This window comes from Hyperoodon ampullatus, assembly GCF_949752795.1.
Source record: "Hyperoodon ampullatus genome assembly, chromosome: 4".
Classification (NCBI taxonomy): Eukaryota; Metazoa; Chordata; class Mammalia; order Artiodactyla; family Ziphiidae; genus Hyperoodon; species Hyperoodon ampullatus.
In genome coordinates, this window is record NC_136917.1 from 139,843,167 (window position 1) to 139,867,210 (window position 24,044).

General features: G+C 38.0%; 1 protein-coding gene across 2 annotated transcripts in view; it reads right to left on the minus strand.

Annotated features, from left to right (window-relative positions):
* NNT (nicotinamide nucleotide transhydrogenase) overlaps positions 1-24,044 on the minus strand; it is a gene marked incomplete at both ends in the record, with an annotated part of 83,684 nt that overhangs the window by 31,230 nt on the left and 28,410 nt on the right. The window contains 10 exons of one of the 2 annotated variants that reach the window (XM_079704056.1): positions 1,404-1,583; positions 2,974-3,134; positions 4,436-4,669; positions 7,275-7,470; positions 8,682-8,827; positions 9,683-9,793; positions 10,608-10,769; positions 14,378-14,531; positions 15,087-15,278; positions 15,561-15,694. In XM_079704056.1, coding sequence (XP_079560182.1) covers positions 1,404-1,583; positions 2,974-3,134; positions 4,436-4,669; positions 7,275-7,470; positions 8,682-8,827; positions 9,683-9,793; positions 10,608-10,769; positions 14,378-14,531; positions 15,087-15,278; positions 15,561-15,694 — 1,670 coding nt within the window. The remainder of the gene's footprint in view (positions 1-1,403; positions 1,584-2,973; positions 3,135-4,435; positions 4,670-7,274; positions 7,471-8,681; positions 8,828-9,682; positions 9,794-10,607; positions 10,770-14,377; positions 14,532-15,086; positions 15,279-15,560; positions 15,695-24,044) is intronic. The other variant, XM_079704057.1, reaches the window with a different exon arrangement.

The following is a 24,044-nucleotide window of genomic DNA, read 5'->3' on the forward strand; positions in this document are numbered from 1 at the left end:
AAATCCTGACACTGTTCCAGTAGGAAACACCTGTCCAAACTCCTTGAACTTGGGGGATTTAATTTAAAACCTCTCAGCTTGTTTTGAACTTAGGCTTTCAAATTTTTGTTCTTTACAATATAGCCAAAGCAAACTAATTTTTTATTATGAAAAGATAACTTCAGCATTCAATTTACAATGAGATTTTTCAATTAAAGACATAAGAGGAACTCTGTTGTAAAATAGGGTATTTTCAAAATTGTAATAAAAGAATGAAGGTGAAGTTATTTTTCTGCCTGAGTTATTAATCAGCATAAAGTCACATCTTAACTTCACCCAGTTTCATGCTTGTCCTTTCACAGCCATTCAAAACTATTATTTAGAGAATAATATCTATAATTTGAAAAAGTTTTTTAGTCAAACCTTTAATTATTTGCAGGATATCTTCTTGCCATTAAGAAGAGAATTAGAAACAAAAAGGAAGCTAGGAAGTATGCGTCTTGTTAATTTTTTTTTTTAAATCATGCTGACCACAAAACTTCAAGATAGCCACTCTCACAGATGACGAGTGGGAGTGTAAATTGGAGCAAGCTTTCTGGAAACCACACAGCAATAAGTAGGCAAAGCCCAAAAAATGAGCACACCCTTTCACTTCTAGGAATCATCCTAAGACAAAAATCAGAAGTGCCAAAATGTATTTAGGTACAAAGAGAAAGAAAAATCAAACAACCTTAAAGTACAGCATTAGGGAAAATTAAATAAATCTTGAATATCCATATTCTAGATTAGTATGAAGACCCTTAAAATCATATTTAAGGGGCTTCCCTGGTGGCGCAGTGGTTGAGAGTCCGCCTGCCGATGCAGGGGACACGGGTTCGTGCCCCGGTCCGGGAAGATCCCACATGCCGCGGAGCGGCTGGGCCCTTGAGCCATGGCTGCTGAGCCTGCGTGTCTGGAGCCTGTGCTCCGCAACAGGAGAGGCCACAACAGTGAGAGGCCCGCGTACCGCAAAAAAAAAAAAAAAATCATATTTAAAAAGCATTTTTAATGATAAGAAAGTGGCAAGGCTATAATTTGGAAAATTAAAAAAATTCAAGGTAAAACAGTGTACAATATGATCAGATAAGTAAACACACAGATATGTAATACACAAAGAAAAAGAATAGAAGGAAATAAAATCTTAAGTGTTTATCACCAGATGGAGGGAGTTAGAAGATTTTTCTCTTATATTTAATTTTCCAAATTATCTACACTTGTGTACTTTAAAAGCAGTATGGCAAATTTATTCAAACGAAACACTCTGATATTTCTGCTGGAGAGAAAAAGAACCAACACAGTCATTTTTACTGCAAATAAAAGAAATGGCACACAGGTCCTCACTTGCAGAACAGCATTTCCTTTTCCTCTACTGGCTGTTTCCTTACCACGCACATGATGTAGGACAGTATCGCACCAGAGGAGCCGATGAGCGCACCCACGATGGTCAGCAGACTGTTGTTGAGCAGGAAGCCCTCTGCACACAGGGCCCAGCCTGAATAGCTGTTCAGCACAGTGATGACCACGGGCATGTCAGCACCCCCAATGGCAGCCGTCAAAGTCACACCCTAGCACAGAAACCAGAGCGGAACTCAAAATTCACGCAATGAAAAGAAACCTCCGACACTGAGCACCATGGTTCGTAATCATTCCGGTTTTCCAATTAATACATTGACATGTAAGTTCCACACCTGGTAATGACCGAGTGACCCCTATCGGAACAACTCTCCTACAGATATAACAAGTGCACACGCTGAGCCACAACCCCTGTGCAAAAAAATCCCTAAATCCCTAAAAGGTAGTGATGAAGAGCAGGCAAAAATTGGAGGGGTCTACACTTGGAAAAAAGTAACAGCACTGAGTAAATGTCACAGTTTTTATGACTTTAGCTGATGAGGAGGGTCCTGTTGGTGCCAAGTGAAGCAGCTAAAACTAAAATATAAGCCCAGTCTTACTAGCTTGAAAATCTGAGGATAGGGTTTAGGGTAACTAAGCAATTACTGTATGTCTAAGTTTGTGCTAAGCACTGTAGATGATTTTAAAAATTTTAAACATAAACCTTGTCTATAAAGTATATACTAAGAGTATACTAGGGCTTCCCTGGTGGTGCAGTGGTTGAGAGTCCGCCTGCCGATGCAGGGGACGCGGGTTCGTGCCCCAGTCCGGGAAGATCCCACATGCCGCAGAGCGGCTGGGCCCGTGAGCCATGGCCGCTGAGCCTGTGCGTCCGGAGCCTGTGCTCCGCAACGGGAGAGGCCACAACAGTGAGAGGCCCACGTACCGCAAAAAAAAAAAAAAAAAAAGAGTGTACTAGACAAACATGAAGTAATCAGTGAATGGCACAGAGCTACATACAGCAGCACCATACACTGCTATAAATAGAATGCTAAACTGTGACATACAGACACCTAAAGAATACTGTATGTATCCACATACTAAAGCAGTAACTAGAGAGGAAGAGGGGGGCCAACCTATCCTGAAAGGTTTCACTGAACTCCCTCACTGAACACACAGGGTTTATTAAAAGCATTTCATTTCATATGATTATTTGGTTTGGTATCAGAGCTTCCAACAAATGTGAGAGCAACTAACAGGCAGGGACTCTCTGACACTTATTTTCTAGGGCTTGTCACACAGCAGGCAGCTAATGAACAGAAATGAAACCCTTGGCTTTTTAAATTCCTATTCACCAACACATTGATCCAGTGAAAAGACCCCAGAGCAAAAAAGATGTCACATGTGACAACTTTGACAGGAATTAGTAAGTGAAGAGAAAGAGTAATTTTCTCCTTACACTTTTCTATATTTTCCAGACTCTCCAAAGAGGAATACATAACAGCATTTTGAAACATTTTTATTCCATCGGGGTCTTGAAGAGACAGAAATAAGATTAGACTGTAACCTAACAAAATACTTAGTTCCTCGTTAAGAATGTGCTTCCCATCTCTGACCTCTTACCATGACAGCAGAGAGAGCTGACACAGAGCCCAGACAGGTAATGCCAGTGGTGAAGCTGGGGTCCATCATGAACGGGATGATTCCACCCACGCTAGCAGCCAGAAGGCCAGCATTGAGTAGGTGCCTTCCAGGGAGCAGGAGAGGGGCGGATTTCAGGATACCTAGGGCCAAGAATGCGGGAATCAGAACCTAGAACGTGTCACAAGAAACTCCCTCACAGGCACACACTCTTAAGTGTGTGTCATTTAATCCTAAACCACCAACATTTAACATTAGGATAAAAACATGCTAATTAAAATATCACTTTATATCACCAGCTACTGAAACATAAAAGTAAATTAGAGTTCTTACACATAAATATTAATGGAAGTAGGAAAAGTAGGGCTTGACTTAATTGTCCTTTACCCTGATCACACAACAATTTCCTTACTCTTTGTCAAGGAGTCATGAAAAGTGATTTTTCTTTCCCCCGTATGACCAATACAGAAGTTAAGAGTGGTTTTATTTATTGAAAATGTCAAAACAGAGTCCTAGAACATTAGCCTTTCTGATTCTATCAACTGAGCCCAAGGGAGAAGGGTCCTTGTTTGCCAGTTGGTTCTAAAGAGAAAGCATGAACTAACATCTTACTTATGGTACATCTTCTCCTTTTCTTAGCCCCTTTTTGTTCCTTTTGTAAAAGTTGCCGCTGCTGTTTTATTTATTTTTGGGGTTTACCTTCCTTTTTGACTGTCTCCTCCCCAAGAATATAAGCTCCATAAAAAAATAAAATAATAAAGACAAAGCGTGAGACAAGAATATCGTAGGCTTTAAGTTCTTCTGTGATTTTTAAGTTTCATGAACGTTCCCCACTTAATTCTAATGACTTGATTACTGAGAGACAAGACCAGGTTTTTAAATCACAAACTAGTTTCTCTAGAGACTTGCTTTTTCATGAAAACACTGAAAGCAGCTATGTGAGGTTTTCCCCTCCACTTCTATTTTCATGATTGGCTTTAGCGGTAGCAAAAGCTGCCAGGTTAGCCCCCCAAAATGTGTATTTGTTTTAAAAGTAAGTACTGTATACTAATCACACAAATTTATTCAGTAAGCCTCTCTCTATTCTGGAAAATGTATAAATCATTTCTGTGAACGCTACACCAGCATCTCTAACCAAGGATTATAAAGATGTTATTTTGTTCACACATATTATCAAATGTCAACTAGTCCCTCTATGTGAATTTCTGTACATTAGTTTCCTTCTCTAGCTGTCTGCAGAAGACATGGCTTCAAAGCTTTGTGAGATGTGTAAGGATCAATAAAGGGAAGCCATCTTTATGGAGAAAAAAAGACTTTCAGAGTGTCATACAAATACTCTTCACCTAACAGGTTCTACTACTAAGCTTTTTTTCTGAAATTGAAATGGACCCCTAAACACCCTAAATAATAGATATTTACCTCTATGTTATACTGAATCACTTACCCTGCAATTTTCCATAGGCAACAAGAGACCCACTGAACGTGACACCACCGATGTAAGTACCGAGGTAGGCCACGGTCTTGGTAAGATTAGCTGCTGCATCCGTAGCGAGATGTGGATATTCTACAATGTACTCGGCTATGCATGTAAGCACAGCTGCCAAGCCCACTAAACTGTGGAAAGCAGCAACTAACTGAGGTAAATCAGAAATCTGGATGCGTTTTGCAATTGTCAATCCTGTTGGAAAGTGAAAGTCAAAGAGAAATTAAAACTTGACAGACCTTTGAGAAACAACCCAATAAAGACCACACTTGAATATTACTCAGCCATTAAAAAAAACGAAATCTTGACATGGATGGACCTTGAGGGCATTATGCTAAGTGAAGTAAGTCAGACAGAGAAAGACAAATACCATAGGATCTCACTTATATGTGGAATCTGAAAAAAACAAACAAACAAAAAAACAAGCTCATAGATACAGAGAACAGATTGGTGGTTGCCAGAGGCGGGAGGTGGGACGGGGGGTGGGCAAAATGGGTGAAGGGGGTCAGAAGGTACAAACTTCCAGTTATAAAATAAATAGTCCTGGAGATGGAATGTACAGCATGGTGACTATAGTTAATAAAGTTGAATTGCATATTTGAAAGTTGCTAAGAGACTAGATCTTAAAAGTTCTCATCACAAGAAAAAAAATTTTAACTATGTGTGGTGACGAATGTTAACTAGACTTACTGTGGTGATCACTTTGCAATCTATATATATAAATATCAAATTATTATGCACTTCTAAAACTAGTATAATATTATATGTCAATTATACCTCAATTTAAAAAAACGCCTCTTAAGGTTATTCATCGTTGTCATTAATAAGTATTTATCTGCTTCCTGGCAAAATATTCTCTTACAGGGACTACTCAGGCAAAAACACTGGCTTAAATACCCTTTCAAATAGCAGGCTCTTCCAACACACCTCACCAATGCCCAACTCCAAAGAACCCAAACACAGAGCATCAACGTTCCTTACAACCTTTGAACACTCTCCTGGACTAAAGCGCTTCTTCAGATTACTTAAAGCTCCAACTAAACCCCTTAAATTCCCCCCACTGCATGAATAACCCAGGCTCTCTTCCCTATCAGCCAACATTTGCCCCTGAGCACACAAGGAACAGCTGGAATATGAAGAAGGTCTAGGTTTTCAGGTGAGTGGATGGGAGCCAAGTCCAAAGGTAATGAAATGCAAATATCTGAGTAGTAAACAACCAAATCAGGAGACTCTGGAGGAGTTGCCTGGCTACAGGCAGGGGGAATAGAAGGACTGGGGCTCACAACATTTGCAGAGATCATGCCTAAAGGTTGTCCTGCCATGAACCTACAGCATAAGCATTTTCCTTCAAGTGCTTTTCCAGGGACTGTCCAGAAAGGCTGCACAGCTTTCCCAGGTAAGTGTAAAAGGAGAAGTAAAGCTAATGCTGTGCTTGGTAAGTATTTAACCACCAGCCCCTCAGAATAAAAACGTGCGTGTGTGAATACATACATGAGTTTTTACTCATAAAAATGTATGTAGCACACAATTGTCAAACAATAAAAATATATACAATACTCTTTACTGTAAGTTTCATATAGCCAATTGACTCACAGAATGTTACCAAACTCTGGTATATGTAGCCAACCTAGTGTTTGCAACTGATGAATGAGTGTGGTTCCCACATGAATGCTGGTTGAGATTTTTGTTTACTCTAACGAGTAAGACGAGCGTGAAACAACGAGATGGATATAAGAACTTCACTCACTGTCAACCATGTGAGTGGCAATTTTGCTGAATCTGATCATAGTTTCCAAGTACTGGAAGAATATTTGCTCAATTTTTCTGTGCAATTCACAGTGTAATGACAAAACACACTTTTAAGTTTAAGCTTGCATTATTAATATTTTCTCCATCACTTTATTAGGTCTGGACAATGAACAAAACAATATATGAAACACAGATTCGTAGCATTTGTTGATTTCCATGGTGTAAATACAACTGCCATGGCTGCTCTCAAGCTACCAACATGATGTCATTAAATATGGGTTCAGGAAGAGATGTACAGAAGCCCATCATAACATAGTATTTCTACCACACAGACACAAGACACATGGATAATCTCAAAAGCAGAGATAATAAAAGCTAGTGAATTCATTAGAAAGTCATGAGTGTTTAGGATTATTACCTTTGTTTCTAATTTATTTAATTTTAAGTTTATAAAATTTAATTTTTGATAATAGCTGTTTAATAACCAGCTCGAAAGATTGTTGAAAATTTAACAACCAACCCCAGCACACCACTGAATAAGACTAAAAGAGTGTTTTTTCTGCTGGCACATGTTTTTCACGTTTTTAACAGGTCTCTGAAGCAGAATCTTCTGCTGTTATTTATACCCAGCAGAATAAAAGATGAGCCTATATATAGTACACATATAAGTATTCCAAATCCCTGTTCTATTATCAGCTAACTGGACAGAGTCAATAAAGGAAAACAAGAACTGAGCACAAGGCATTTCTCAGCCCACTCTTTTGACACAGTTGATATTACTCAGTGTTTTAAAATGTTTACTTCTGAATGAGAATTACACCAACTGTGATGACTTTTTGCCAAAAGAATATTTACTGAAGCAACTTCCATTAAGGCAATTTAATTCCTTCATCAATATGGGCCTCAAACAGAAATATGTATATTAAGAAACTGAAGTGCAATTAAAAAGTTCTTACTCCTAAAAAAGTATTCTTAAATCTCTGAGCCTAACTGCCGTCAGGTGTTCAAAGGGCATGGACTTACATAAAGGCAGAAACCCACAAGTGCTTACCAATGGTACCGCCCAAAGCCATTGCTCCAGACATCTGAGCCAACAATTCTGGGCACGGTTTTAGGCCTCCAAGGGTGGCTGCCAGGCCTCCAGCCACCCCAATCATGCCCAATGCATTGCCAAGACGCGCAGTTCCCTGGGTGGAAAGCCCGGCCAGGGCACCAACACAGCACAGGCCGGAGCCCAGGTACACAATCTTTTCAAAGGAAAGGGAAGAGAAAGAGAGAGATTATCAAAACCTTCAGTCTACTAGCTTAAGGAGAACTCCTCTTGAGGAAACATGATTCTCTAAGGACAATTTTAAATTCAGACAGTAGAAGGACCAATATGAGCTCTTTTAAAAAATATTTCAATATATTTTCCTATCCATTAAGGATATTACCATATTAAATACTTTAAATTGTACTTGCAATTATACCATTTATGTACATTGGCTTCTTCTGGACTTGATAGCATACAGATGCATATAAAAGTACCTAAATTTAAATGGAGTTATTATGGGATCTAGACCTGACCTAATGCTGTAAGTGAGCTAACCCCTGAGGTTGTAAGTGCCAGAGACCGTGCTGTATACTTTACTTATGCTGTAACTCAGTCTCATGAGAGTCACAGGAGGAAAGAATCATCATCCTCATTTTATGAAAGAGGAAACCAATGCTTAAAGAGGCTACATAATTTTTCTAAGGGCAAACGATCAGTAAATGGCAAATGTGGGATGCAGACATAAGTCTCCCTGACTCACTGATCTAACTCTTCTCAAAAAAATTGTGTTCATTCAACAAATAGTACATGTTAGCAACAGCAGAAACCAAAAGAGACATGATTTTTCAGCTGTCAGAGAGGCTGAAATAGTCATTGAAAAGAAAGGTATGACTGAGTTTGGAACAAAGTTGAGTCTCTATTATAAATTATATTTAGACATGGAACTTTCAAAGTTTAACTTGATTATTTCTGTTTCTCTATACAGCATGCATTTTTAAATTAGCTTTTTAAAATGCACTGGCATAACATCTCCTGGATCCACAGGGGAAGAAAGTAAGTAGGAAAAGGACTAATAATATCTAATAATAAAAATTTTTTCAAATTTTTTACTGATTATTTCATTGTATCCCTACAATCCAGCCAGATACATAAAAAGGGTACTAATAAACTTCTTGCCTCTTTTTACATGTGGAAAAACTTAGGGACAAACAGGTAAACCCATCCTTGCAGACTTAGCAGGCAAATCTGTCTCTAGAATCCAAGGTCCTGATTCTTAGAGGATGAGAATGCTCTATTTGACAAAGATGTTTCCAAAGTTATTGTCGTATTTGCTTGATAGAATTTGAATTTTGGTAATAATAATGTTAAGTCTACTTGGGATGAAGACACAGTACAAAAATAAAAGCTTTCAAAAGAGACTCTTACTTGTTCAATGTTATAACCACTGTAGAGGGCAGCTAAATATCCTCCAACAAAGGTACCAGCAGGGAGCAGATACAGGTAATTGTATTCTGGGGGGTCGGTGGGACGCTTGAACATGTCCAGCATTCTCTGAGTCACCAGAAAGCCACCTTATCAAAGTAAATATAAAACAGAAAGAGGTATCTCATTGAGCAGCATAATTTTTAAAGGGCTACAATTTTTCTATTTTAAGCACATCTTTATCATCTGGGAATAAATATCATTTTAAGTAACATTTTAGAACCTCGAAATTAGAAGTTATTCTATTATTCAAGCCAGTTACATTGAAGGGAGGAACGCTTAATACATTTAGGAAGAAAATTTGCTATCAGAGTATAAAACCAACTATTTCTGCATGACTAACAATAAACAGCCAGTCAAACAGCTCGGGAATGCAAAAGATCAAAGGCCAGTGTTTTTCTTCTAATAGGTTATTCTGTTTGTTAAACCCTATAATAAGTGATAAAAGAAAAAATACCATATCAGCTGGCACCAGGTCTGTTTGGACACATTAAAGAATTTATAGCTACAAAATACCATCGAATGAGTTTCATATACAAGTGATGTGCTAGGCTTTCAGTTTTCAGGAACATAGGCCAGGATAAGGCAAACGGCTAAAGTTTTATCTAAAATTATACCCATTTAAAGATGTTATGGTGATAGTTCTAAGTCAGCTTAATTCAAAACTATGCCTTAAATAACTTTCCAGTTAACCTGTAGGCATTGTAGTTAACCTTTGGGGCATTCAGGGGGAGGGGTGTTCTCTTATCAAATAGTTTCTAAAACTTACCAATGGGCAAAATAACTAATTTTCCTTCACACAGAGCATTTATAATCTGAGTGAAACATTTTTTAAAGGCATGATTAAATTCTTAAACTCAGAATGTTTGTTTTATATTGATTTATATTTGCTTCTCGTGTCTCCACTAGAAATCGCACTCTGGGTCCTTTCACTGTCCTCATACCTGCAATGTTGACTGAGGATATGAATGCAGCAAGAGCAGCAAGGCCCTGAGAAGTTGTGGAAGGATACAAATGTCCTCCCATCAGCACCAACCCACCAACTGCGGTCAACCCTGGGAAGAAAGCATGGATATATTAAAGAGTAGCTAATAGCCACGCTGCCAAATCAAATGTCATCGCTGAAAGACCTCACAAGCACATGCATCATAAAGGAGAAAGTTCTCACACACATTCTCACTGAAGTACTTCTGTGGGCAAAGAGTTACCAAAACATTTTCTCCTTTTGCATATGAATTTTAACCTTTACTTTCTAGCTCTGTTCCCCTGATAAAGATATAAATCAATAATGTTATTAGACAACGTTGTTCATGGTACAAAGGGACCTCTGGTGGTTACACAACTGGAAAATACTATGCATGAACTATAAATATATGATGGTGAAAGCCCATAGCTTTGGGCTTTCCTGAGCATAGTACTTCTTGGAATTGGACCTGTTCCCGGTGGAGATCCTAAAAGCCATGCCTGTGCAAGAGATGCCCACTGGGGCCATGGTTTCCAAGCCAGAGCAGCTCCTACATCTGTCCACATAGCTGTGTGGACTCTGCATGGACCATGCTGCTGCTGTGAAACACTGTTCCCAAATTTTATCAGAGGAATCCCTTCTTTAAAGGAAATCATAACTGAAAGAAGGAACAGTAGCTCTGCACTGCTTGCAGTGGGAGCAGCCCAAAGGTATGACACACTCCATTGGCCTCTCACTTCCACCGCCACCTCTGCACCCTCTGGGAGCCCGAGTCACCGCAACCACCAAGATGCCAAGCCCTACAATTTGGAAAACACAGACTTTATAAACCTCATGGAAAGCACTCCTAGAGTTGAATCAGCCCTTGAAAACCTAAATTGAGGGAAAACAAGAGGCGAACAAACCTGAGATTGCATTAGTCACAGACATCAGTGGTGAGTGGAGGGCGGGGGTCACTCCCCAGACAGTGTGGTAGCCCACAATGCCAGCCAAGCCAAAAGTGGTCACCATCTGGGAAAAGGCTAAGTTGGGAGCCGCAATGCCCAAACCCAGTATCCCAGTGAGACCTAGAGAAAGAGAGGAAAGAGTGTGAGTTCACATCCAATTACCTCGGGAGGATTAAAAGCACACACACACCCACACACAAACAAACATGTGGGCAGTCAGTGCTTTAAAATTCCACACCCTTGCCAATAATGAGAATTTTTGAGATGTTCCATGACTGGGAAGGGGGGTGGTGAAAGGGAGTTAAAGGTATTGCGAACAAAATTCAACTGCCTGACCACCACTCCCCAAAATAAAATAAATTTTAAACATCTAGTAAAATTTATGAGTCACCTTAAAAACAATTTGCACATTTTCCTCTGTATAACCTGTCCTCTTCCCTGTTTTAACTTTCACTGACAGTGCCACATGTGTTTATACAAGTGTTTTTATTCCAGAATTATAGGCCTATAAAGGATCTACCAAAGCATTTTCTACTTGGGCAACACACAACCTTTATAAGACAGACTTCTGTGAGGCCAAGTTCATGTCACTCTCAGATTTGGCTGAGGAAGAAGGATTTTAAGAGAGTAGGAAGGATTTCATTCACTCCAGCACCTCCCCAAAACATATGGCTTCCACCCACCCGGGACAGAAGTTTTGCAATTGCTCCTGAATCTGGACTGGACTGCTGGCCAGGGCAGTCAGCTCCAGCCTCAACACTAAGTCAGCAAACAGGATTTTACAAAGAAAAGGAAAAAAAAATACGAATAAAATTAAGAATGTGCAGAATACAAACAGTCAGCTCTCAACATACATCTTTAATTATCGCCTTTCCTAATAGCAAACATGTGGATGGCTGTTCTGCAACAGAGGAAAGGGTTACCTAGTGGTCAGTGAAAACCAAATGATAATGGGTGACCAGGAAGCTAGAATTTAACTTTTTTGAATAACGTACTTTTATCCCTTGATATAAACTATTTCTTTATAAGTGGCATAGCTGGAACATTAGCAGTTGACATTCATTTTACTTCACATCAGTCAATAAGACTGTAGTTTTAACGTTTTTTAAATTTTTTTTATTTTTTTCACTGCCCCACACAGCATGTGAGATCTTAGTTTCCCAACCAGGGACTGAACCAGTGCCCCCTGCAGTGGAGGCACGCAGTCTTAACCACTGGACCACCAGGGAAGTCTCTGTAGTTTTAATTTTTATTTTCGTACCCACATACAAGATTTCCAGGGTTCCAATGGATGGCCTGTTAACCATCTGGAGGGAGAGTTAGACAGAATATTGTTTTGTGTTTCAGTTAAACATCAGAGAAGAGCTGTGCAGGGTTATATTTAAGGACATGTTTACTTAAGCCAGACTGCCTGGTTCAAATCCTGGCTCTACTGCTTGTCAGCTGTGTGATCTCAGGCAAGTTACTTAACCTTTCTGTGCTCCAGTACCCTCATCTGTAAAATTATTAACCCTCTCTGTCTTCAGCTGGAAAAAGAAAATAATAATATGCCCACTTTACTGAGTACTTATAAGGAATAAATGAACTAAGGCACGTGAAGTGTTTTAGCACAATGCCTAGCACTCATTAAATGCCCACATTAGTTCAGAAGCACTAAATTACCATAACCTGCAGTCAATTGTGTTGGGCATCTAAGATAGAAATCCCACATCTGAAGGTTTTCTTTTCTTTTTTTTTTTTAATAAACTTATTTATTTTATTTATTTATTTTTGGCCACATTGTGTCTTCGTTGCTGCGTGAGGGCTTTCTCTAGTTGCGGTGAACAGGGCCTACTCTTTGTTGCGGTGCATGGGCTTCTCATTGCAGTGGCTTCTCTTGCTGTGGAGCACAGGCTCTAGGTGCATGGGCTTCAGTAGTTGTGGCCCATGGGCTCAGTAGTTGCAGCTTGTGGGCTCTAGAAAGCAGGCTCAGTAGTTGTGGTGCATGGGTTTAGTTGCTCCACAGCATGTGGGATCTTCCCGGACACGGATCGAACCTGTGTCCCCTGCAGTGGCAGGCGGATTCTTAACCACCGCACCACCAGGGAAGCCCCAGATTTTCTTATTAACTATTTAATAAACTAAAGTCTTTTCTATAATACATTCACTAGTGCTAAATGTGCTATATTTAGTTTGTATAACAGAGGAAAAAGAAAAGAAAAACAGAGAAAAAAAGAAAAGGGAAAAAAAGCAAATCACATTCTTTGAAGAATGCTAGTCAAATAGATTTCTAACATATACCCAAGAAAAACACTTGGTTTTATTATAAAGGAGGAAGTTTTAGGGTACAGAAAAATAAATATAAGGCCACCCTTTTATTCACTGGAATATGCCAATGTCACATCTATTAAAATGCAATAAACCTTGACTCAATAAACATAAGAGAAACCTAGAAAAATAAATCATCATTCATGCCTCACTACATTTCCTTATGAATTGTAAAGAGAAATGGAAATGTACAACCCTGCGGACAATACTCTCCATGCACAATACAGTAATATGGTTTCTTTTTTTTTTAACAAGTAAGAGCAAATAGGGACACTGCTCCATCTATTCACAATGTTCGCAACTAAAGGCTTTTTCAGTCATTTTGCTGAGACTTGCTCTTTATTCAAGAAGAGTTACATATTTAGCTTTAAAACATCTGGACTCACATGGGAATTTGGAGAATGCTGAGGCTACAAGAATTCTGTGTGCTTTGTACTGGTCCTTATTCTTTATAGTTTGCTTTGGTTTTGTTTTTATTTTGGCTCTAAGCAAATCCAAACATTTTTAATTCATTCTATGAGACAGAAACCAATTTAAAATCAAATATCCATATTTCAGACTCTAACAGTTCATAGCCAGAATGAATATTTATCATTATTTTATGATAATTCTTTACTGCCTTCATGAAGGTGAATTAGAAAACAAAGAATCTATGTTAAATTGTAAAGAAAGAGATAAAAATTTTAAAATTGAATTTTTTTTAACTAGGTGAATAACTTACTGTTTATTCTTCAATGCAAATATTTGGTTCCCCAGTCTTACCCAGAGGTGCAGATAATCACAAGTGATTTTTTTTTTTTTTTTTTTTTTTTGCGGTACGCGGGCCTCTCACTGTTGTGGCCTCTCCCGTTGCGGAGCACAGGCTCCGGACGCACAGGCTCAGCAGCCATGGCTCACGGGCCCAGCCACTCCGCGGCATGTGGGATCTTCCCGGACTGGGTCACGAACCCGTGTCCCCTGCATTGGCAGGCAGACTCTCAACCACTGTGCCACCAAGGAAGCCCACAAGTGATGCTTTATAAACCACAAAAAATGGACCAATAACCACATTTACATGCACTTAACACCAACACAATCTAACATACATCAATACTCATTATATTTGATATATATAAAAGTATTAACAATAATATTTTAAATGTTTTCTATAAAAGAAAAGTATTAACAGCCTATGTATTATTTCACACTCATTCAATCCAGCATTTATCCCAGTGCCTGCATCTCTGAGGGTACACAATGCAGTCTCCACATCCACAGAGGTGGGACAGATGACATGTATGTGAAAATTGCTTCTAACAGGCCCAAGTCCTGATGGAATCCAACAAAGGACAACAGCATTTCATTTACTAATTTTGACAATTAATACATTACTCCCAAAATTCAAAGAATTTGGACTAAATCTTCATAGATGGGACCCTCACCTGCTGTATATACAGAAGCTGATGTCACCGTCTTCCTGAAGGGTGTGATAGTAGCTGCTTTTTCAGCCTCCAGCTCAGCCACTGTCCTCTGTTTTACTGGGGCACCTTGAGGAATATTTTTCGGTGTGGGAGCAGGGAAGATCACTTCGCCATCCTAACAGAAATTAGAAAAATAGCACTTTTGAAAGTCAATCCAGCATTCAGTCAATCCAGTGTTGGGGAAAACCTCTACTTTGAAAAATAATTTTAAATAAATATAGAAATTCACATAATTTATAATATCACTTTATATAAATATATAACACACATGTATATAAATATATAATGTCTGTGTCATGCATACACACATAGATGTACAATTAGTATGTGTATAGAACATATAAGGAAGAATACAGAACAAACTTAAAAGCAGATAGGTGGAGGGGAATATTTACTTTTTACTTTATTCAATTCTGGGTTTTTTGTCTGTTTTTTTGTTTCTGTTTTTCAAAAGCAATGCATATTTTAGGTGAGTCACACATGTATATAAATCTTGCAATATTTTTCTTTAAACTGTTCTACATTTTTAAACAATTTTTATTGGCATAAACCCAACACATCGATACTTTATTAGAATATATCCCAATTCCAAAATAGGATTGTTCTGTAAACAAAAATCCTAAAACAAATGTATAATGAAAACACAGGAGAAACAGATCTCTTTACTTACCTTCATCACTACAGTTCCTCTAATGACGTGACCCATTGTACCAAAGTCAAAGTCATCTTTCACTTCAAAATAAAAATTGTCTTTGTCAGAGCTGATGGCCTTCAGGAGCTTGGTGACGTTGTTGGAATACAGGGTGCTGGCCTGAGTGGCCATTCGGCTGGGAAGGTCTGTGTAGCCTATGTGAGTAATCCCCTAAACAAACAAAAATACAGTCAGAAAGGTCTGTTACTAAATGCCCATATTCTTTCTAGGACAGTTCTCAGTCAAGGCTAAGTTCTGAAATTACAAATCTTTATAAATATACACACACACTCACAAATACACGTTTCAAAAGGAGCTTTAAATGTGACTATTTTTAAGTTTAGAAAATTTCAGGCCTCAGTTTCTCTAAATATTTAAAGCAATAAACACTCTCTCACAAATCACTAAAGATATAGGAACAGGTTCATAGATAGAGGAAGCTTTATGCTGTACCTTATGAACATAAAGTTCTCCTGGCTTGGTGGTTTCAAAGTTTCCGCCAGCCTCAGCAGCTAAATCCACAACAACTGAACCTTCCTTCATGGACTCGATCATTTCTTTATTAAACAAAACAGGAGCTTTTTTGCCTAATAAAACCAAAGAAAAGAGTACAAATTACATGGTAATTTCTTAAAACTTTATATTCTAATGATTACAGTAGTCTCTGGGTACCCAGGAATTTAACATCTGAAAATTTAACTCTTTCAAAGAGACCCCCTAAAGTTCATAACACAGGTGAGACTGGTCAGTCTCCTAAGGAAGAAATAGGATGAGTGTGAGCTGCAAAGCCAGTGGGTGGGAGGGAGCCGCTTAGCCAGAGAGCAAGCCTTGTCATTTGCTAAGCATGGACATTTCAGCTAGCACTGCTCTTCCCAACTGGTTTACACCCTGTACCACTCATGAAGAGATCAACATTTTGTCTGTTTTTTTTAAAATGCATAATAAATAAGCTAGTAAGGAAACTATGTGCACCCAAATTGGATGATTCATAAAGATCACAAATGTCAAGGGAACATTCAATAGTAATCTATGAATTACAAAATAGAGTATTTCCAATCATCTTAACCAATGTCACCAGATTTTCCCACATGTTGTATTAATCTACCTTAACTTAACACAGGATAACTTCAAGGAGAGACAGGGAAGTGCCATGAAATGAAAACAGTAGGATACGACAACTCCAAAAAATCTTAGGAACCACTCATACATTTTTATTCCCACTCAACAACTATTTATTCAGCACCTCTAGTGAGTCGAGCTCCATGCCTGGTGCTGGGAATTTACTGGTTGATAAACAGAAAAGATCCCTGTTCTCATGGAGCCTGCCTCTCATGAGATATTTCACATTTTATAATAAATCGTTTACTAACTCTTACATAGAGGATAAAGCACCAAACATAAGGATTTTTCAAGCTAACATAAATTAATATGTTCAACAGGGGTCCACACTGTGGGTATAATACCTTGTTCAAGTTTCATAAAACAGTGTAAATATCTAAGCCAAAAGAAAAAGGAAATAAACTTGCGAGATTGGCCACAGGAAAGCAGAGAATTAATAGCCTAATTATCTTTTTTTCTTCTTTTGAAAGTTTTCAACTCTGTGTCTACAGAATTTTAGTAAAAGCACTGTCAGTTTTATAAATGGAAATCAATTCAAAGTAAAATTTGCATGATAATAATCTGCTTTTCAATCTACTTGACTGGAATATATGTGATTCAAAAAAGAAAAATAACCTTTTTTTGTAGCACATGTGAAAAACAAAGTTGTAAAGATACGTGTGGGTGTACCTCCTTTCTCAATGCAAACCTTATACTTCCAAGATCAAGTCCAAATCCTAAGCCTCCTATTACCAAAGGCCTTTCTCCCCGGGCTGAAGCACTCTTCTTAGCATTTCTTCTCACTACTGCCCCACTGGACCTTCTGCTCCAGCCACAATGGTTTGTTAGAGAAGCTCTGGTTCTATCTTCTGAGTCTCCATGAAAAAGAGCAAGAATGAGGAGATCTTTTCCCAAAGACAACACCCTTTAGTCCTGGTAGTTTCGCCACTTCTCAAAATTCTCTGGAATTACGTATTCCTTTCCTCTACCCTCCCGCACTGTAGTCCACCAAATGTATCTTGAATATTTAAACTTTACTCGAGCATGAGAATTTGGGGATGCAAACAACATACATCTGAGGACTCGTCCCAAAATAAAGGTCATGTTGACCAGCACTGCAGTGATTTAAAGCTCTGGATGATGTGGCTGCATCCACATAAAGTGGCAAATTTAAAGGGCTAACCTGTACTTTGCAGGTATTTACTGTCATCACCACCCACCCCCAGCCCTTGTCCAGAGCCTCTTTGTTATTAACCAGACTCTCGTTTGTCACAGCCTTTCCTCCCACCTTACTTGTACCCTCCAGTCTTAGGTCGACGTGCCTTAAGCTACTCTTTTGGCTATAACCAATTTGGATCCAGGTGCAACCCCTTTGAATTCTAATCACACCAACTTTACGACCATCAACCTCACAAATTTGATTTGGCATCTAACTAATTTCTCCTGCCCTAGAAATTCTGGATTCCTTCTTCCTTCTGAGATATCTATAGCTATAGATCAGACCCTGCATCTGTAATGCTGCCCACTTTATAAGACGTCAAGTGGCCAAAACCATTTAGGCTCCCTAGAAAACATCTGATGTACCACCTATTTCTCTTCTTTGGTTTTACTTATTCAACCTTCACAAAACAATTCTGCAGTGGCTGACACAACACACACACACACACACACACACACACACACACACACGTGTCATAACAGAGATAACAGGTGTTCCGTCCATATTATCACTCTGAAATTCAACCACTTTTGAAAGGATAGCATTTTCTTTCACATAACAGTATTTTACTTAGTACATAGCCAAATAACTGGAGGGTAAGTTAAAAAAATATATTTAAGTTACAGAGGAATGCTTAAAAGACATGGAATTATTACAAGTAAAAGCACACAACGAAACAGTATGTATAGGATGTTCCCATTCAGTAAAAAAAATTTACATATACATATGTATGAATGTTTCAAGTATGTGTGTGTGTATAGATACACACACAAAAAAAAATATTACATATACAATATAGTTCCTAGCAAATTCTATAGAATATAATGTTTAACAATATCAGGACGTCTTTGAGTAGTAAGACTAAGAATAATTTATTTCCTTCTTTGTGCTTTTTCTTATCTCCCAAGTGTTCTAGCAGAGCTTGTTTTAATGTTATACTTTTAAAAATTCAATAAGGGCTACAGGGAATACAATGATGAATATAACAGTGCAGCTGCCTTTAAGAACTCACATGTGGATTAATTTTTTGAAAATTCTGAAAAGTGCAGAAATGCAAATTAAAAACAGAAGAGGGGAAGAAAGGGAGCCAAAAGAGGAGCAGAGTAGCATATAAAAGTTCCAAATGAGCAAATCCTCAAAAGATTAGGTCAAGGGAGGGAAAGACTGAGAAGGAAATTTCAAAATACTATCTTACCCTGATGGCCTACTATGATAAAAATGTAATGTAAGGTAAGTGTGGCGTCACAAAATGGAAGGAACAAAAGGAACAAGATGAAACAACAAAAGGACAATAAGCTAGGAAGGAACAAAAGGAATAAGCTAAGTTTTGGGGGAAAAAACTACCCAAACCTAATATCTTACTTCAAACTAAATTCTGAACTCTATAGGTCAGAATTAATTACAAAAGAAAAAAATCAACCCATAAAGAAAAGAAAAAAAGGAAAAACTTGGTGACTATCTCTCCTGTCTTTGGATTGAAAAGTACTTCCTAAATTTACAGCAATGGGAAAAATTACAAAGGAAAATGTCAACAGGCTTAAATATGAAAAAGGTATGTGTTACTATCCTCAAAAAAAATAAACATGACAAAAAATTAATATAATAAAAATCTCACAGAAATTTAAATAAAAACAAAACACTAAGATCCTAATTGATAAATGAACAGCAAATACAAATGGCCAATTCGAAGAGAATGGTAACAACCAAGTGAAAAAAGTTCACCCTCAGTAAGACTAAAAGAAATGTGAGTACAAAGAGTGAGATACATTTTTGCCCTCAAACTGAAAGAGTCAACAAAATCCAAATACTTCTGAAACGAAACAATTAGATGGAAAATCTAGTAATGAGATTATGAACTGTATAATCTTTCAACAAAGCATAGTAGATCAAGTGTGTATCAACAGGCCAAAAATATTGATATTCATTCATCCAGTAATTCTACTTCTAAGGTTTGATTAATCCTGGGGAAATAAATGAAAATACAGATACAAGAATAAAGCAGAAAAAAAATGTTAGAACATTATTTTTAATTGACAAAAACTGGAAATAAATGAAAAGGCTAACTTTGGGAGAACAGTTAAATAAAATACAGCACATTCAAACAAGAAAATTCCACAAACCATTAAAATATATTTGCGAAGAGTTCTTAATGACTTATTATGTTAAGGGAGAAAACTTATGATATAATAATATTAAGTGGAGAAAGTAAGAAAGGTATTTTATCTTCATCTAACATGATAAAAATGCATGGAAAAAAGGCTGAAAGAAAATGGTAAAATGTTAAAAGAGTATTTTTCACTGAGTAGAAGGATCACAAATGATCTTTATTTTCTACTTTGTACTTTACTGCATTTCCAACAAAATTCACATACTATTTTTATAAAAATAGATAAAGCATAAAGTTTTAAAGTTTCCCCCTTTAAGCTGAGGACAGAGATTAAAGAGTTGCACTAGAAGAATTAAAATAACTTAGAAATGCCCTTAACCAGTCTGTTAACTTACCAATTGAAAACACTGCACTCAAATTCCTCTGCCCTCCCTGCTACAGCAAAGGAAGCTACACAGTTAGGACAGCCTTTCAAAGAGTGAATCCAAACACTTATACAGGCAGACAGGAACATAACTAAGGATGGATAACAGGCAGGAAGATGTGCACAGATTTTTTTATAATATATAACATAGAAAAGAATATATCCAATGTTTAGAGATGTCCCATATAGAGATGTCCCATAATTACCCCAGTGACAGCCCTGTGCAGATCCTTGACACAAGGATAAAAGATCAAATGAGCATATCAGGTGTTTCAAGACAGGACTGTAGAAGGCAGAGAGTTAATAAAAGAAGGCAGGTAAGAGGTATTTTTTTAGAGGCACAGTTGGGCTTTCCCCTTTTGACTGCTCATGTCTGTTAATTTTATCATTTATCTGCAAAAGATGAGACATACAAAAAGACCAAGACTGTTACATCTCTTCAAACCACCCTCCCCCAAAAACCACTGATTGAAAAAATTAACAAGGAGAAAAAAAAAAGTTTAATATATTTCCTGGCACAATACAAATTGTGGGTGAAAGATGTTAAACTTCATGAAATATTTCTTGGTTCCTTATGGTTCATGGACATTAAGTTCCTGGTAAGATTACTCAGCTCCCTCCCAGTTGGGAGTTTATTTCCATACTTTTGCCAAGACAGTGGTAGGACATCATGCACTCACAGTCATCATTCAAGGATTCATCCATTCATTGACTCAAGTAATAACTTAGTGCCTACCATGTGCAGGCTAGATGGGGAAGGAAAGCTTTAGCTCTAAGGTCTAATAGTTTAGGACTGAAAGAGGTTGCATTCAAAGATTAGTGAACATTTTTATTAGGAGAATAGCTAAGATACTTATAGCACTCATCTAAAAGATTTAATTATAGTTTCCCAATTGGATGGCCATTATTTGGGGTGAGTAGAGGTGCCATAGATTAGTGTAAGGCATCCTTGAATCTCTGTGTGCACCCAGAACTGAAAATAGACAGAAAAAAATGCCTCACACATGTGCACTGTTTCTAGACGTATGTATGTATGGCTGTGATTCACACAAAGTTATTCTGAAATGTGACTGAATTCATAGTATCTTTTCATACTCATGTTTTCTCATTAAACGAATACTAAGATGCAGTTTTTAAAGTAGTAAATTCAAAAATTTCTAGAAAAAAATCACTTCTTTATAAAAATAGCTTTAACAACTTAACACTATGCAGCAAAAGAATATACCACTGGACTCTCTACAACAGTAAATTAAAAAAAGAGAGATTTGGCTTAAACTAAATCTCAACAGCTAAAGATTTCCTGGAAAGTTTTGCAATATATTATACCTCTCTGAATAAATCAGGCCTAACCTGATCATCTGAAATCAATAAATTCTCAGATTCTATCTTACTGGAAAAAGAATCAAGCCCTCACAAACAACTTTAATCACACACACACAAAAAAAAAAAAAAAGAAAAGAAAGAAAGAAGGAAGGAAGAAGGAAAGAAAGAAAAATTAATAGGAGAGCACTAAAAATATTAAGAACAAGACACCAAGATGAAAAAGGCTTACCACAAAATTTTACAATAATTCCAAAGAGCATTTAGCATTATTTACTGGAATTATTCAATGGCATTTAATCAGACGGGGAAATTCCTAACTTCCTGGTCTGTAAGGCATCAAATTAAGCAGGCTCAAGAAAAACTTTCTGGGCTTCCCTGGTGGCTCAATTGCTAAGAATCCGCCTGCCAATTCAGGGAACACGGGTTCGAGCCCTGGTCTGGAAAGATCCCACGTGCCGTGGAGCAACTAAGCCCATGCGCTACAACTACTGAGCCTGTGCTCTAGAGCCCACGAGCCACAACTACTGAAGCCCATGCACCTAGAGCCCGTGCTCCACAACAAGAGAAGCCACCGCAATGAGAAGCCTGCGCACTGCAACGCAGAGCAGCCCCTGCTCGCCGCAACTAGAGAAAGCCCGCAAGCAGCAACGAAGACCCAAAGCAGCCAAAAATAAATAAATAAATAAATAAATTTATAAAAACAAAGCAAATAGAAAAACCTTCTGCTTTAACAAGAACATGGTATATTTAACAGTATAGTAATAAAGAGATTAATAATATAAATTATAGAATATGTCTCCAAACCAAAATAGATTTCTCATGAACAAGTACTATAAATAAAAGGATAATTTTTAATGTAACACAATACTATATATTGACTACGTGAAAAACAGAACATGCAAAAATGTTCTGAACTTTAGTATTTATACAGTAAGAAATGTCATTCTAAGCATACAATTTTATACTGAGCACTAGTGTTTATCCAGCATCCTCTTGTCACTACTCTGATTTCCATTTTCCCCACACAGTCCATGAGCTTCAGGAGAAATGACCTGAAACTACTCCAGAGGCAGGCCTGGCTGGCCTAAGGGTAATCTCAGCACCTACTGAAGACCAGTTCAGAAATCCAGGTGTAAGCTGAGGGGCATCTCATTGCCCTGCCTACATGGATTGGTTCAGAAGTGGGGATGTAACCCAGTCAAGGCCAATAAGAATGAGGGAAAGTGTGCTAAGGGATTGTGAAAGAGAAGTTCCCTTGCTCTTCAAGAGGGAGCCATCAGAACGGCTTGCCTTGCCTTCTGGATGTGTGCTGCCCACAGTGGAGGCCTGCCTCTGCTCCTGACCATGAAACCAACTCAGAGAGGGCAGAGCTAAAAGAGGACAAAGCGGCACAGCAGGGCCCCAACGCACACCTACCCAGGTATAACTGGCTCCCTTCACCTACGCAACCCAGCAAATCTCCTTTCTTGTTTAAGGCAGATTGTGTTGGAATTTCTGCTTCTGGCAGCCAAAGGCAGCCTAACTGATACACACCAAAGGCTCTTTTGGAATAACAAAATCTAGATGGGGTTAAAATATTGAGTCTTTTTTCTTTAAAACACATTCCTATTCTTTACGATAGTCTACTTTCTTTCTTCCTTTCTTTCTTTATTTATGGTTGCGTTGGGTCTTGTTTGCTGTATGCGGGCTTTCTCTAGTTGCGGTGAGCAGGGGCTACTCTTCGTTGCGATGCACGGGCTTCTCATTGCGGTGGCTTCTCTTGTTGTGGAGCACGGGCTCTAGGCACGCGGGCTTCAGTAGCTGTGTCATGTGGGCTCAGTAGTTGTAGCACATGGGCTTAGTTGCTCCGCAGCATGTGGGATCTTCCCGGACCAGGGCTCGAACCTGTGTCCCCTGCATTGGCAGGCGGATTCTTAGCAATTGTGCCACCAGGGAAGTCTAAAATATTGAGTGTTAAACTATAAAAATGCTACAGATAAGGACAAAAGGCTTTTTATACATATATGTACACATATTAAAAAAAGAGATAATTGGTTATGTAATAGATTGGATGTGGCAAAAAACTGCTGAACATTTGACCCACTGATCTAATAAGTCTCTGATTCCGCCAGCCCCATGGTGCACAGAGCAACACATGGATACAATCCCTCCATCTCTGTTATCACTAGAGAGGCTACAGATAGCTTTGCTCATGAACATAAAGGGATTCTGACCCAAGCTTAACCAGTCAAGCTTTATATGTGAGTTCTATTCCTGGAACTAGATAAAAATTTTCTCTGCCTAATTAATTATTTGTATAAGGAACCAGAGAGAAAGCCAGGCAGCAAAAACTTGACTGTTACAAATTGGATGCCTTGAGATATTTCTAAATGTAATACATAGGCAATATGATTAGTCAACAGCATGTTTTAGCAGATAAGAGAAATCCTTACAGATCTATTTAAAGAAGAAAGCTAAAAACAAGCCTTTACCTAATAATTAAAGAACACATTTATAAAAATTTTTTGAGGATTACCTCAATAATTTACCTGCCATAGCTGCAAAATTCTGTATAGATAGAAATCAAAATCAGTCAAGCCTTTACCATGGCTTCATAAGCTATGGGAATTCTCAAAAAAAGGAAAACAACCTACCAAACCTAAATGGTAACATAAAAAGGAAACATATATAATATATTATATAATATATATTATATATATAAATATATAACACATTAAATAATATTCTTATATAAATTATAACATTCTTTGTTTTCCCTCCAATACA